The sequence below is a fragment of the Schistocerca gregaria genome, chromosome 2 (assembly GCF_023897955.1).
Source record: "Schistocerca gregaria isolate iqSchGreg1 chromosome 2, iqSchGreg1.2, whole genome shotgun sequence".
Taxonomy (NCBI): Eukaryota; Metazoa; Arthropoda; class Insecta; order Orthoptera; family Acrididae; genus Schistocerca; species Schistocerca gregaria.
In genome coordinates, this window is record NC_064921.1 from 275,931,360 (window position 1) to 275,948,835 (window position 17,476).

General features: G+C 39.5%; 1 protein-coding gene across 4 annotated transcripts in view; it reads right to left on the reverse strand.

Moving 5' to 3' along the window:
• The window catches only part of LOC126336867 (NADP-dependent malic enzyme), a 62,719-nt gene that overhangs the window by 27,063 nt on the left and 18,180 nt on the right, over window positions 1-17,476 (reverse strand). For all 4 annotated transcript variants that reach the window (XM_050000969.1, XM_050000971.1, XM_050000970.1 and 1 more), the window contains exons 4-7: window positions 14,390-14,571; window positions 7,261-7,441; window positions 6,779-7,090; window positions 3,855-4,080 (exon numbers count right to left, since the gene is read on the reverse strand). In XM_050000969.1, coding sequence (XP_049856926.1) covers window positions 3,855-4,080; window positions 6,779-7,090; window positions 7,261-7,441; window positions 14,390-14,571 — 901 coding nt within the window. The remainder of the gene's footprint in view (window positions 1-3,854; window positions 4,081-6,778; window positions 7,091-7,260; window positions 7,442-14,389; window positions 14,572-17,476) is intronic.

The following is a 17,476-nucleotide window of genomic DNA, read 5'->3' on the forward strand; positions in this document are numbered from 1 at the left end:
ACAAACACCCAGTCATCTCGAGGCAGGTGAAGATCCCTGACCCCAATGGAAATCGAACCCAGGACCCCACTCTCTCTCTCTCTCTCTCCACCCCCCATCCCCCCTTTTCACAAGGAAAACAGTTATAGTCGCGAGTGACTGGCGAGCGGTGCATGGTAGAGAATGGAGACACAAAGCTGCTATGCGGCGGGAGCCTGTAGAGGTATCCCTAACAACGGGCGGACAGGAGAGACGAACAAGTACGGAATGACAAAAGCTATTACAGAATAGGACACAACCACAAGGCATCCAAGCAAGAATTGATAAACTTGGCAAGACAACAACAATGCAGGAACACTCTAAACAACAACAGTAGGTATCTCAACACGCTGAACGGGAACGCAGTATGACCGAGATGTACATGCGAACTACGAGAAGTACCAGATTGGCGGGGGTAGCACCGCACTGCAGCCTAAATACATGATTTCAAGAAACGTGATTGGCCGCGAACTTCACGCGGTATGGAGAGTGGCACACTTGCATGGTGGGTCTCGCTGCACATGCGCACGCCGGAGCACAGAGACCCCTACTGGGTATCCAGGTCCATACGCTCTGGTGCACATTCAACTTCCACACCTTCTGACATCAGAAAAACAATCAGTTCCGCATCCACACAAATTCCACAAGCCACAATCATGAATGGCAGAAGGTGTCTTGTGACAGTACTAGTCCTATCCCTTCCTGTTCCACTTGCAAACATAGCAAGGGAATGACAATATGTATGCCTCTGCACAAACCCCAATTTCTCTTCTCTTCTCCGTCTTTAGGTGAAATGTATGTTGCCGGCAGTACGACATTCTGCAAGTAGCTTCAAATCCTGGTTCTCTAAAATTTCTCAATAGTGTTCTGCAAAAAGAATGTCATCTTCCCTTCAGAGATTCCCACTTGAGTTCACGAAGTATCTCCGTAATACTAGTGTTTTGATCGAACATACTGAAAATGAATCTAGCAGCCCACCTCTGAAGTGCTTCAATGCCTACCTTTAATCTGACCTGATGGGGATAAAAAACACTCCAGCAGTACTCAATAATGGGTTTATGTGGGGAGAGGGAGAGGGAGAGGGAGAGGGAGAGGGAGAGGGAGAGGGAGAGGGAGAGGGAGAGGGAGAGGGAGAGGGAGAGGGAGAGGGAGAGGGAGAGGGAGAGGGAGAGGGAGAGGGAGAGGGAGAGGGAGAGGGAGAGGGAGAGGGAGAGGGAGAGGGAGAGGGAGAGGGAGAGGGAGAGGGAGAGGGAGAGGGAGAGGGAGAGGGAGAGGGAGAGGGAGAGGGAGAGGGAGAGGGAGAGGGAGAGGGAGAGGGAGAGGGAGAGGGAGAGGGAGAGGTTTATTGGTGGGATAGAAGGCATCTTAAGTGATGGAATGGGAGCAGAGAAGTTGGTGGAGGACAGGGACTAGTGAAGGAGGTGGTGGGTGGTGGAGTTACAGGGACAAAGAATATGTTGTAAGGAGAGTTCCCAGTAGCACAGTCCAGAAAAGCTGTTGACTACAGGCAAAATCCAGATGCCACAGGCTGTGAAGCAGTAATTTAAGTGAAGCACATCATGCTGGGCAGCATGTTTAGCAACTGTGTGATCCAGCTGTCTCTTGGTCACTGTTTGGGAAGCTTGTTAGTTTGGGAAGCTAGAAAGTGGCACAGTAGTTCAGCTTAGTTTGTAGATCATATTCTTGCTTTCACAGTTAGCTCGGCCTTTGGTGGAGTAAGATATACCCATGACAGGACTGGAGTAGCTGGTAGTGGAAGGATGTATAAGGCAAGTCTTACATCTGTGTCTCCTGCAGGGATATGAGCCAAGAGGCAAGGGCTTTGGAACACTTGTGGAGTAGGGATGGACAAGAATATTGTGCAGGTTTGCTGTGCTGCAGATAGCACTTTAGGATGGGAAGGAGAATGGGGAAGATATTCCTCATATCATGGTTTGATGAGATGTAGTTCTAACCTTAGCAGAGAATGTGATTCAGTTCCTCCAGTTCTGGGTGTTACTGAGTCATGAGAGGAGTGCTCCTTTGTGACCAGACAGTAGGTATGTGAGAGGTGCTAGGGAGATCTATTTCTGGACAAGGTTGTGAGGATAATTTCAGTCTGTGAAAGCCCCCGTGAGACCCTTGGCATACTTGGAGAGAGAGAGTAAATTACAGATGAAACAACATCTGGTGGCTTGGCTGTGTGGAAAAGACCTCTTGGTATGAAATGGACTGCAACTGTTTACATGGATGTACTGGTGGTTAGCAGGTTTGATCATACTTTTTACCATTAAATGAATGCAAAGAAGACATCTACAAAAAAAGTTATGGGGATTGAAAAACAGAAGATGATCCAAAGAAGAAGAGTCATTTGACCTTATGAAATGACCGTTACTTACGGTACTGAATATGCAGAACGGGCCTCTCTTTCAAGAAAAGGTCATTTTTGGCCACTGTAACAATGCAGTAATCCTATGTGATATGAAAAAAAAGGTGCAGGATACTCCAGTGACACACACACACACACACACACACACACACACACACACACACACACACACAAACAAACAAACAGTCACTCACATTGTTTGTGTAACATCACAAAAATTACATACGTAAATACTCCACTTGAGAATAGATTCTCGAAATACTTTTGCTCAGCATGAATAAAATCGTAACTGGCGCTGTGCTTAAACTAAAAATATTTGAGCAATGAAAAGTTAATGACGAGTCAACTAGTGCTCCAAGTGGCTGTACGCCGAAACATGCTAAATATGGTTTGACAAAGGTGTCACAATGATCACAACAAACACCAAATTGCGTTTGAACAGTAGACACAGTTTGGAAATGGTTGTGATTGGTCATGATATCTTCGTTCGAACAAACCTAGTTACTCCCATCAGCCACCACGCAAAGTAGAGCTTGGCAGTGGCGGGAGATACGGCACAAACCATTCCAACTTTTACATGTTTACTGGTTCAAATCCGCTGAGTAGAGTGACCTGGTGTCAACAAACTTAAGGCATAATATTTGTAAACACTACTGGATGGCCAACGTCATGTCTGTGTCATTTTTTCCCCACAAACATTTTTCGTGATGTGTAAATTGAGGGAAAATTATAAATATGTTGATGCAAAATTGGGTGAAAATTAACATTGCGGGCATAGGAAATACAACAAGACCAATAAAAAATTTCACAAATGGCGGACAAACGTTAATTCTGGGAATGTAAAAGCAGGGTTATACTGTATAACCTATCACGGTGATTTTAAGAATACACTGTTATTAGGTGATCAATGTATCATCAAATGCTTGAAATTACTGATCACAATTCCTATCTTACACATTGTTACCGACTATAAAATTGCTGTTTTTTTTTTTTTGTTTTTTTTTTTTTGTGGCTACCTTACTGTGCACGTCTTTAATAAATAGGTACAATGTAAAGTGCCACAACCACTCTTTGCTGAGTACTCAACAAGTAAAACACACAAAGCAGTCTTATGGGTCTTAATCAGTTGGTTTCACACAGTCAGATGTATTGAAAACACATGAATAGTTATAATAAATTGTCCCTCATTTACTAATCTAAGGCTCAAAGTCTTTGCACTTTGCTGACCTTATTTTGGGAAAATGCTTGTAATAGCAGCAGAAATAAATAGGCATTGACTGAAATACAAACATCAACCACATCATTTTCAACATTTAAAATTTTTCCAGGCATCAATCTGTTTATCATTTAACATGAAAGTGGATACATTATGTGCACCCAAAGCAGTAACATGACAAGCAGCTCGAGACAGAATAAATATACCAAAAAAATCCACTTAGGCAGTATGTTTGAAGGAAGGAAGGATTACCAATTAGTATTGAAGGTTTGATCTCCTTCACAACAGCAGCAAGACTCTTTGTAGCTGCATGGTCTTTAGCATAATATGCCTTGTGACCATCCAGTTTGCCCTCAGGTCTGTTTTTGGCTAGCAAACCATCAATGTCAACCATCCAGATCTTATCTCTTGCTTCTTGGAGAGTGGTTCCCTCTGTCTGCATTGCTTGAACACAAAGGTCTGCAATGCCAATTGCTGCCTGCAAGAGAAATGTCACTTACACAGTATTTCTATACAGTGGCAATCAAAAATTATGCATACCGGTCAGAATATACACTGTAACCCGCAACTCTAAGATGTTCTCAAATTGTATGTTAAATTTCACACACAAATTAAAAATAAATACCAGATTTATCTTTTTGAGCACTAGCACTACCTCTCACAGTATATACAACTGTAAAATTCTGCAGGAATACACTTCATAAAAAATAATGGTGTATATGTTTTTACAAAACTTCTAAAAGAATAAAGATGCAACAAAAAAAAGCACACAAAAGGGAGCACAAATGCTTAAAAACTGAGACTGACAGGAAGTGCAATATGACAAAGCAGGAATGCCTGCAGAAAAAATACAAAGCTGTGGACCACACTATTCCAGCTGATTTGCCTACCCATGGACAGATGGTCCAAGAAAGGGAGACGTGGACCAACACCTCACATTTGGACAGTCTTGCAGCTGGGTTTTAGTGTAACAGATCATACTACACTGGCCAAGTGCATGCAGTTTGCAAGGGGTGCTCTTTCACTATGAAGCAGTGTCCCAAGAGACTGTCTTAAATGATGGGAGAAATAGATACTTTCTACCTACAAGAAAACTGAAGGAACCTTTTGAGAAAAGAGAGCTCAGATGTCAAGCCAGTATTCAGTAAAGAAGAAAGTCTTAAAGGCAGAATGAATATACACGAGTTCTATACAAATGAAACAAACAAAGATAGTATTGTGGAAAGGGAAGAGGAAGTAGATGATGACAAGATGAGAGATATTATAATGCAATAATAATTTTACAAAGCACTGAAAGACCTTAGGTGCAACAAGTCACCTGTAGTAGACTATATTCCATTAGAATTATTGAGAGCCAATGGAGAACCAACCACAAGAAAACTGCTCCACCTGGAAGTACAAAATCTGAGGCAAGCAAATACACCCACACTTCAAGAGGCAATAACCCCCAATTCCATAGGATGTAGCCAGTGACAGGTATCAGTATTATCAGACCATCAGCTGAATAAGCCACAATTGCAAGTTACTAACGCAAATTATAACAGAAAAATAGAAAGTCTGGTAGAATACAACCTTGGGAAAGATCAATTTGAGTTCCGAAGAAATGCAGGAACATCCATTGCAATACTGACCCCACAACTAATCTAATAGAATATACTAAGAATGGTAGACCTCTGTTTGTAGCACCTTGATAATGTTGACTGGAATACACTCTCTGAAATTCAGGGGGTAACAGGGATAAAAACATTACCTACAACTTATACAGAAAACTGACTGCAGTTAGAAGTGCCTAAGGGCATGAAATAGAAGTAGCAGTTGGGAAAAAAAGAGAGAGAGAGAGAGAGAGAGAAACCTGTAAAAGGAGTTACAGTGTACAAAGAAGAAATCAAAATTATGAGGTCTGCCAATGGCATTATAATTCTGTCAGATCAACAAAGGACTTGGAAGATTAGAAGACAGAATGGATAGGTCTTGGAAAGAGATCATAAAATACAAACTCAAAAAGTAAAACAAGGGTAATGGAACTTACTCAAATTAAATGAGAAGATTGCTGAAGCATTAAAATTAGGAAATGGGACAAAGTAGCAGGTGAGTTTTGCTATTTGGGAAGCAAAATAACTCACGAATGCAGAAGCATAGAAGATACGGAATGTGAACAGAGTATTTGTTTAGAGGTTAGTCTGGTACAGAAGTGAAACACAGACAAACAGTATAGACAAGAAGTGAAGAGTTCCTTTTATAATTTAATTCTACAGGAAAAAAGAGTATAAAAGTAAGTTGGATAACTAACAACTTGGCTAAAAGAACAGTCCAGTTGATTGAAAATATCCTGAGGCATCAAGGGATAGACCATTTGAAAATGAAGGGAAGTACGGAAGGTAAAAATTGGAGGAGACGAAAGTTTGACTACAGTATGCGGTTTCCGGAGGATGTAAAATGTAGTTGTTATGTGGACACGAAGTGGCCTGAAGTGGAGAGTTAAAAAAATAAAAAAAAGATTATGGAGTGCATGGAAGAATAGTGGAAACAAATTTGGCCATGAAAGAAAGAACATTAAGATTTGTGGTCTCATTTACCACAAAGCCTATAGATATTCAGCACTAGCTTGTAATGGACACAGAAATCAGACTTTTCAGAGAAGCTATCCCAGTATTTGCTTTATTCAATTTAGGAAAACAAAAAATGACAACCAGGTGCAGATCTGAAATGCTGTTTTTCTAAATGCAAGGCCAGTTTTATAACCACTGAGGCACTACTGTCACACTGAGGTCAAAGTTTAATTAATGATGCTTTTCGGGTGTACAAGATTGTGGGGCACTAAATGCCAGTCTACAGTAAATCTTTAAACATCCCTGCAGATTAAAACTGTGTGCCCGATCAAAACTCTAACGTTTCACAGGCTTACCAAATGCTAATCTTACCAGAACTAATTTATCACAAACCACAGAGAACATAAATCAAGATTGGTGGACAGTGATTTGAACCTCTCTATGCATAAATGACATCAATTTCCTTAACACATGAATATAGAATGGGGAACTGAAATACAGGAGTAAGAATTTACTACAGCTGTAGGTAATACACCTATACGTAATGGATATGAATATATTATATGGATATGATTTACATTGTTCATATTATAACAAATTTCATTATAAAAACAGTTTATATCATACCTCTCCAGCCCCTAAGAAGAGAATTGTATTATCCGAGAGTCTTGTATTGGTGAGACGGCGAGATGCCAGTAAACCTGCAACTGCTACACTTGCCGTGCCCTGAATGTCATCATTGAACGTACAGTACTTATTACGGTACTTATCCAAGAAACGGAAAGCATTGTGATTTCCGAAGTCTTCAAACTGTATGAGTACATTCTGGCCATAGCGCCTCACAACAGCATGCATGAATTCATCAATGAGGGCATCATATCGTTCGCCAGTCACTCTTTTATGCCTCAGGCCAATGTAGAGGTGGTCATCGAGCAATTGCTGAGTAACAAAAAATTTAGCTCAAGTTATAAATTTCTTCACATAACTGCCAAGAACTCACTATCAATCAATAAATCTTTTGCAACAAACAGTGCAATAAAACAGCACCCTTACTTAAACAACAAAATTAAATACTCTATTCATCAGTGTTATACAACATAGTAATTTACCTGATTGTTTGTTCCTACATCAATTGTTATGGGCAGACATTGGTGAGGCTTGATTCCAGCAAGAGCAGTGTACAGTGCAAGTTTTCCAACAGGTATTCCCATGCCACAGGCACCAAGATCACCCAGGCCAAGTATACGTTCACCATCTGTCACAACAATGGCTCGCACATCAGATTCAGGCCTGCACAACAAATAAAATAACTTGAGAGTTAAATTTGCTCATACTTTACAATTAATAAATGCAAAATATGAAATGAATAGCTTTCCTCAGAACAGTTCTTATAAACAAAAATATCAGTAATACTTTCTAACTCTGTTATGTTGCAATATTAAACAGCACTGAATACCAGACACATTTTACCACTATTTATCTAATCATTGGCATGGATAGAGGAAAAATTTATGTTAAACATAATAATAATTAGTAGTTTACCATGCAAATAATGTACAGCCTTTGAAAGGTACAATGGAACATATTTTGCAGAGATCTAAGCTTCAAATTCAATTTCAAAAAAGGAAGGAAAGTTGTAATAACTGACGTCATTTTCACCACCCTCACCACCACCACCACCACCACCACCACCACCACCACCACCACCACCACCACCATCATATCCCAAAAATCAACTATGAAATTTATGTTCTCCTAAATCTGATAACATTTCATCGACTTTTTGGACATAGAAATAAGGCAATGGTTTTTGTCACCAGGAACTGCAGATCACCTAGGATGAAGGGTTGCTTGGGTAGAGTGGGTAAAGAAAGAAAGGAGGTGGGGAGTTGGGAGTGTTGGAGAAGTGTAGCTAAAAGTTAAGAAGGAGAGGCAGTAGGCACACAATGATGTTGAGGGAATAGAACAAAGCTGAAGATCAGGTGTGAATGCGGGAGGGAAAAATGGAGGTGGTGTGAGGCAAACAAAGTAAGATTGAGGTTAAGAGAATTGTGGGATCTACGGATGAGTTGCAGCATCCTAACGACTTCAAAGCCTCAGCTTAATCCCTTATATACCAAACAATGTGGATGCTTAAGCATAGCTACTTCTCCTTGGAGGGGAAACTATACAAACAAATCTGTTTTAGCATGACCATGTGTGCCCTCATAAGCCAACCTATTTATGAGCTTCCTAGAGCATATCTTCCTTGCCACCCAAAATCGCATACTCTTCCCTCTGCCATATCCACACAGGATCCTAAGTCTTCCATTACCTTTTGGAACCAGCTGCGAAGAAGCACCATCCTCATTGGTCATCACCTAATATTGTCCAAGAGACTGACACAACTACTTTGTTGTCTGTCGTCTAAAGCATATGGAAATTTGTTACCAGTGGATAAAACTACTATTTCCGTTCCAATTTTAAAAAAAAATGTTTGAAAATTTCACTGTTATGCGAAAAAGGAATCTTTGGTGATGTAACCAGCAAAGTCTGAAAAACATGAAGAGGAAGGAAATTGCTTCAGACAGAGGTGAGGGAAACACTTGAGTTGCATTGAAGTGTCTAAATGGTTTGATTTAAGATATTTAGCAAAAAAGTTTCTTTTCTTTCGTTTGTGTACTTTCACTGCTGGAACTAAAATTAGTACACCCTTTTAGAGGTTTCCAGTTCACACAAGATTCTTTGTTACAACAAAACATGGAATGATTACATTTGTGGATCAATAGCACAAGCTGTTCTAATGTGTTAGATATTGACTGACACACACTGAAACACCTTTATCATTATGCGGTGTGCCCTCTATGGCTGACCATGCAGGCACTGATTCTGCATCAAGTCAATCACACGAAGGGCAAATACTGTCTTGGGATACATTATGCCACACCTGTTAGACCTGTTCACTTAGTAAGACTTGGTTGATGAGTTGCAGGAGTCACTTCTCATCTCATCATATCCCACATGTTTTCAATTGAAGATGAGTCCACAGATTGTGCTGACCACGGAAGTTGCTGCACATCTTGCAGAGGGCAGTGAGTGTCATGGACAGTATGTGAGTGAGCATTATCCTGTTGAAGCAACACATCACCTGGCTGTTGCAAGAATGGCATAAGAACTTTCTGCACATACCATGCACTGGTTAGTGCCCCTCCAGAAACACCAAACGAGAACAAGAGTTGTAGCTTTTTACATCCCAGGCCTTAACGCCTGGGGTGGGGCCAGTGTCTCTTAGGCGAATGCACTCTATGAGACAGTGCACACCAGGTCCATGTTGTACACATGAACAACCATCACTTGCGTGGAGGCAGATACTGCTTTCATCACTGAAGACCAAAGTGTGCCATTTCATCTTCCACATGATCATCTGATGGCACGAGAAACTGCGCATGTCAATACTGCAGCGTAAGTGGAAGACAGGCTAGAAGTGTCTGTGCCTGTAGACACTCTGCTAATAGCCGGTTTGCAATAGTTCCTGTTGACACGTCTTATCTGTGCTATGGTAGCTGTACACTCTGCCATGCTGCTCTTAAAATATGACAATTCTGGTGGGCATCTGTGCTATACGAATGTCAAGAACCTCATCTATGGGTGTGAGAATGTTCTTGGGACCACTGACACCAGCATCATTGCAAAACTGATGCGGCACATCCAATTTGTGTGGCAATTTTCTGAAACGACCATCCCACCACCCAGAGGGTGACAATTTGACCACTTTCAAAATCTCAGTCAGCTCTAAGAAGCATAAATGCATCTTCACCGCCTGGATGTTTCATATGTTAGCACCACACTGAGGCTTCTGGCTGTGAGAATTCCCTATGAAAGGGAATACACAGATAGTACTCTGGTAGCTATGCCACTAAACTGTCTGCTGAAACCATTATCAGTACATCTAATATCCCCAAGTGGCATATGGCATCATCGGATCACAACTGACATCATCTTCCCAGTTGTACTAATTTTCCTTTTCCAGCAGTGTATATATTATGTGTAGATGACAATAAATACAATTTTATTGATATAATGTTCCAACTTGAGCAGCAAGACACAGTGGTCATGAATGTGTGAGTTGTGCTTGCATGAATATTTGTGTGCTGTCTACTTTAGAAGGCCTTTGGCTGAAAGCTCACATGTTCGCAGTCTTTTTTTTTTGTGCCTGTCAGATTCGTTATCTCCATACAGTGAGCAGCTATCTATCCTTTTCACAATACTGTCATTACTCCATCCTGGAGTTCCACTGTTTGAAAAATAATTCTATCAGACGAAAATAAAGAAGGCATGGTAATTGAGAAGTAAGCTACAAAAAAGGAACACCGAAACAGGCAAATAAATACATAAAGGTGAAAGATTACACTGAACCTAACAAAAATTAACACTGAATTGTCTGCAAAATAAAATGATTTTTCCTGTTGACAATGTGTTTGCTTTGTACAGTCAATGGTATCAGGTAACCAATATGTGAAAAGAAAAAAAGGAACTTATTTTGAGTGCCAAACTGACACCGTTTGCTGTTCATGACAGATTATTAAAACTAACTTTGGACCATGAAAGGTTATATCAAACTGTTGCCACCAAAGCTCCCACGTTTTCTTTGTGTTTTCTGGACTGATGTTTGTGGTGCAGACTTCTCTGTACCAGTGACCAAGGTCAAGACAAAGTTGCAACAAGGTACTTTGATTGTGAATTTGATGAAGCAAATAAATCGGGTGTATTGAGAAATCTCAGCAACAGTTGTTTAACTGTCAAGTAATGATTTTGACTGTGTATTACAACCCACAAAATTATTTCTATTGATGTAGCGAATATCTAGATGATCTTGGTGATAATACTTGTTTTTCCAAAGCACTGTGCATTTCACGGTTAATTTTATGTCAGATTTTGTACAGTTACTTCAATTCACCGTTACAAAAACTGTAGTCAGTCTGCTTCTCTGTCCTCTGGCATTTGCAACAAGGTACTGACATACTCCTTTGTATTTCCTACACACCTAACAGCAATTGTTGCCAGTATTGGTCCATGATGTAACAACACTGCCAGTGGTCCAGACTTAACAAAAATAGTAGACTGGAAACAAAAGATTCCAAACTCCTGATGGTAGAATTTTTCATGTCTTCAAAAGGTAGAAATGAATTTTGTTTTCTTAAACTCTGGTGTGTGCCAAATTTGAAAATTGTCATTGTTTTGTTAACTGACAGTCAGAAATTCCTTGTCTACTTCAAATATTCATTTTGAGTGGAACATAAAAATGCTTATAGCTGATACGTAACATCAGCTGGTCATCTGGCCTTCAATGTAGTAACGCGATTTATATGTCAGCATGTACACATTAACGCTAAGAAACTTTGTGCTGAACTTTTATTGTGAATGTGTGTTAGTCTGACATTTTAAATTAATCAGCTACATTCTTGTCTCTCAAATTGTGTGTGGCAGTGAACTGTACCAGAAATATGAAAATCCTCTTACATACATTACCTGCATTATTAGTTTCAATTTCAAATTGTCATTCATAAAGTGTACCAGTTCTTTTACTCACCACAATTAAATACCAGTTCTAGCATTTAGAGAAACATTCACATCACACCAACATGTTCATTTAAAACATTCATTACCTGACACAGGTTTTAAGCTTGAGGAAGACATTTTACGCATGAACACAGCCTGTCAATATAAAAGACAAAGATATCTGCAAATATGGGGAATGGTGATAAACAGAGGTGGTAGAGGTATTCTTGTGCAGGGTGTGTTTACACTGGATGAAATGTGAGCTCTCATGTGTCTTCCAATGTCTGTCATGAGTAAATAATACTGGGGCTACGGTCAGGAGTGGGAAATGAGAATGGGGGGTGGGTGGGTGGGTGGGGAAATATGCATATAGTGTTAGGGCAGATTTAACAACTAACTGTTGAAACTGGAGTGATCTGCTTTTCCTCTGAAATTTAAAAATACATATGTTGGCAATGTATGAAACCTTGCCTTGTCATATCTCTTCATTAGTTTTAAGTAATTTTATGTCTTTGTGGGATTTTACTATTTTACAAGAGACACAAGTTTTTTCTTTTTTAACTTTTTTCTGGGCTTTCTTATAGCAGTCATCTTTTCACTGTGAGTTCGAGGACTTGAGCACCTAACTTAAAGTAAGAGGAGATTATTTAGTGTAGTATACCTTTAGTTTACAGTCATTACAGGAATTGTGTGTACCAGTTTGTTTTCACAGCAAAAGGTCACTTTCGATATAAACTATGTGATCAGAAGTATCCGGACACCTGGCTGAAAATGACTTCCAAGTTTGTTGTGTCCTACATCGGTAATGCTGGAATTCAATATGGTGTTGGCCCACCCTTAGCTTTGATGATACCTTCCGCCTTCACAGGCACACATTCAATCACGTGGTGGAAGGTTTCTTGGGGAATGGCAGCCCATTCTTCACAGAGTGCTGCACTGAGGAGAAGTACCAGTGTCGGTCGGTGAGGCTGGGCATGAAGTCGGCATTCCAAAACGTCCCAAAGGTGTTCTACAGGATTGAGGTCAGGACTCTGTGCAGGCCGGTCCATTACAGGGATGTTATTGTCATGTAACCACTCCGCCACAGGCAGTGTGTTATGAACAGGTGCTCAATCGTATTGAAAAATGCATTGGCCATCCCCGAATTGATCTTCAACAGTGGGAAGCAAGAAGGTGCTTAAAACATCAACGTAGGCTTGTGCTGTGAAAGTGCCATGCAAAACAACAAGAGGTGCAAGACGCCTCCATGAAAAACATGACCACACCATAACACCACCACCTCCAAATTTTACTGTTGGCGCTACACACGGTGGCAGATGACATTCACCGGGCATTCACCATACCCACACCCTGCCATGGGATCCCCACACTGTGTACCGTGATTTGTCACTCCACACAATGTTTTTCCACTGTTCAATCGTCCAATGTTTACGCTCCTTACACCAAGCGAGGCGTCGGTTGGCATTTACCAGCGTATTATGTGGCTTATGAGCAGCCACATGACCATGAAATCCCAGTTTCCTCACCTCCCACCTAACTGTCATAGTACTTGCAGTGGATCCTGATGCAGTTTGGAATTCCTGTTTGACGACCCTCTTCCACTGTCAGCGGTCTCTGTCAGTCAACAGATGATGTCGGCCTGTACGCTTTTGTGCTGTACGTGTCCCTTCATGTTTCCCCTTCACTATTATATAGGAAACAGTGGACATAGCGATGTTTAGAAGTGTGGAAACGTCATGTACAGATGTATGACACACGAGACACTCAATCACCTGACCAAGTTCGAAGTCCTTGAGTTCTGCAGAGTGCCCCATTCTGCTCTCTCACAATGTCTTATTGATTACTGACATGGACTACATGGCAGTAGGTGGCAGCACAATGCACCTAATATGAAAAACTTATGTTTCTGGGGGTGTTCGGATACTTTTGATCACATAGTGTAGTAGTCTATATTCCATTTTTCATTGCTGGATATAAAATATTATTGAAACAGAAAAGATAAAATCCTGAAAGTCAACAGACAATTTTGATAAAAAAACTCATTCTTAACAGTGTGAGCATTGGTTTGCTTTATCTGTCTTCTTGAGTAAATTAGTTTCCATTTGTATGAAATTCAGAAATGTGGCACTGATGTATTGCTATTTTTTATTAATAGTATTCTGATAGATACGAACAGTCATCTTACACATTTTTTGGTTCACAAATTTTCTTTTTTATTACCCTATTTGTCCATCACAGGCAGATTAACACTAAAATTATTGTAATCTGTCTTGTGACAGTCTGAAATGGACTGAAATTTAAAGCAGATACACAACAGTACAAGTGTACTTCTTCAAAAGCAGAATATGGACGTATGACTTTTTCCTTATGATACAAATCTTCAAGTTTTCTATCAAATCTATTAGAAATGCTAACATATTAATTAAAAACAGTAAGAAACTTACAGCTTAAACTGACACTTTCCCAAAGATGCCTGAAAACACATTGGTTACAGTTTTTGGTGCTAAGCAGACTCAATCCTATCATGTACATATCCCATTTAACAACGTAAGTTTTTATCATATATGGATCATACCAATAAATCTTTGTAGCAGCTCAGCACAATAAATCAGTCAAATACAAAATCAGTTTTTACCAAGCCACTAATATTCACACCTGTTACAAATTCATTCAACTAAGAACATCTTAGTTTCAGCTAACCAGTTTTTGATGACATTGTAGACATGTCCAGCATCATTGATGGTGACGAATAGCCCACGTGCTCTCCGGTAAATAAGACCAAACTTCTGGCAAGCAAGGCCGACTGTAGGAGTATAAACAATAGGCATCATCTGCTCCACATTTTCTGATAGAAGCCGGAAGAAGAGCCGTTCATTGCGATCCTGTCAAAGATAATTTAGTGGACCTACACATCCAAAATCTCCCCTAGCATTCAGCACACTAAAAGGTTCAACTAATATTCAGGAACATAAACATGTGGGTATGAAATTATAATTCTTGAGAAATGTTGCTTCTCTACTGTTCATTCATCACTCACAGTGTGTTAACACTTTAAATTTCTAAGTATGGCAGATTAAGTATACAATAATACACTTAATTCTCTTTTAAACAGTTACTACTCACCATTGGTGAGCTTATTATTTGATATATAATATACTATAATTTTCAAAGATATAAATTTTGTCTTTAACCATAATAACTGCTTATTATAAGATTAAATTACAGGTTTTTTATTATATTATATCCAAATTGAAGCATCTCAAACTAAGAATTAAATAATAAGCCCAGCAAAGGTGGTTGTAAAAGTTTATAAAAAGCATAAAATCAGTTAGACAGTAATGTAAGACTAAGCAGCCATTGTGACTGTATTAACAATTAACACTGTTTAAATAAATAATATGCGAGACAAAAGAAGAGTGCCTGTTTATGGCTATGAAAACAGGAGCAAGACACTGTTCAGAGAAACGCTTACCAGTTGGAAAGTAATGCTCCAAAACGTCCAACAGAAAAACTACTCTGTAGTTTGTCCCTTTACGATGTATCGTGAAAGGTACATAAAGTATGTAATGTACCAGTAGCTTTCCTCCTCCCCCCCCCCCCCCCCCCCCCCCTGCAAAACCTTGCCTACACGTACATGTGGAAACACTAAATGGAAACATAAAAATCAGTTGCTGTTATGTACCAAGGAATCTCATCATATATGAGTGCAGATACTGGTGCAAGATGCAATGCAGTGCACGCTAATGTGAGGAGTGTATGCAACAAAATGTACACATGCACGCAGTCTGTGTGTAGAACAGAATAGCTGCTGTCTTGATCAGCAATAGCCACCACTAGGAGGTGCAAAGTGTCTTGTTCAATGGAGATCTGGAATCATCCTGCAAATAGATGTTTATTGCCGAGTAAATTCATTAATATATTGTGTAATGTATTATGCAAGTTTGTAATGATAATGTAACTGCACATATTTTGTTATTTGTAAATGAACTTAAAAATTGTAGCTAACACAATCAGAATAAGGGTTGGTAAGACATTCTGGCATGACTGGACATTGAATGCTTTGAATTGAGAAAAAGTGGGAATGTGGACAAGACTGGCACAAAATGTAACTATAATGCAAGTTCTTGGCACGAAGTGACACAGTTATAGTGGTTGTTACACAGTACCAGCTCGAAACATTAATTGTGGTGAGATGGAGGTCTGTAGAAATCCTCGAAGACAATTTTAGAACATTCATCAGACACAGTCCATAAAAGCTTATGTAATGAGTAAAAAGCCAGTAATGAAACAAGACATAAATTAAGTACAAGTTACAAACTGATATGAGAGAAAGCCTTGCCAGTTATGAGACAGTCAAACGGTGTTAAATGTTCATAGAAGTACCCAGAGTATGAAACACACACACACTGGGCTTCAAGTGTACTTTTCTGCGAGATTTTTAGATGACACTGCCTCTTCCCTAGAGTACTGATATAGCAATCAATATTTTAGAATCCTGTGTTCGTGTTATGCAGATGTCAAAGAGTTCACACACCATCTACCAGAGGCACTCTTGTTCGGCATCAGTGGCTGATTTTTTCTCATGGTTTTTGTGACTTTCTTTGAAAGTGACAGAGCAAAAACTTCTTTGTGAATAGGGACAGACCTCTACTAGCACTATTGTAGCACTTGTCTCGAGTCCTTGCAGAATATCATTTTCTATGTTCTTTTTTCATTAATAAATATTTTATGTTCATAGTATACTAGTGAGTATATTTCACGTGAAATTTCAGCTGATTTGGTCACATGTGTTAACTGTTATGGTACACAATGGTAGTGTTATTTGGATATTGAGTGATCTGTATTTTGGGGAGAACATGTAACCTCTAAGAGTTAGTGATGAGACATTTCGTGGTCTGTTTTCTTGAAGAGGATACTTGCAATTTTGCTAAATGTGCTGTGGCTTATAGAACAGAGACAGTGCGGCTAAATTCTTACATCGACGATCAGAACTAAAATACATTATTTTACTTCTCAAGTACTTTGTATCAAAGTAATGCATACAATTCTCCTAGTCAGTGATTTCCGTTATATATATGTCACTTCCATTTTTTGATTATTCTATTAATAATGCAAGTACATTTCAAAATTATTCTTATCATTTACCTTACCTTTCAAACACATGTTATTGGAACTACTGGAGGTAAGGCTAACTATAATGAGATTAAAATTACTTGATAGTTGATACTTCACACACTGGAGCTGGTTTCCTCGAATCGGAGAGCTCAACATTATGCCCAAACTGCTCACTATTGCCAAACTGCAACACTAATTGGTCAGTTCAGCTCCAATTTCTTGTCCAGCTTTCTTTCTTGATATCTTTGGATCCAGAATTCTGAATCTGGCCTTTTTATTTCGTATTTCATCACACATGACGCTAACCATATTAAAAACAAAATGAACAAACACACACACAAAACGAAGCTAACGAAATACACAAATTTAATATATAGCACTAACCAAATGCTACTGAATACTTTCCCACAAGACATGGTTCAGCATCATACATACAGTTATTATAATCACAGAGATCTCCTTACATTAGAAAGCTTCGCACGGCATTGCGTGAAGCAGAATTTTGGAAGGCTGCAATTCATCATTGCATCTATGTCACCAGAGTCATTATTATCTCATACAGTGTAGACTCAAAATGATGAAGGTTGTAGGTTTGAATCTCATCAGACCATTCTGTTTTAGTTTGGAATCTGCCTGTGTTGCCCATAATCTGCAATCAAGCCAACCAGAACT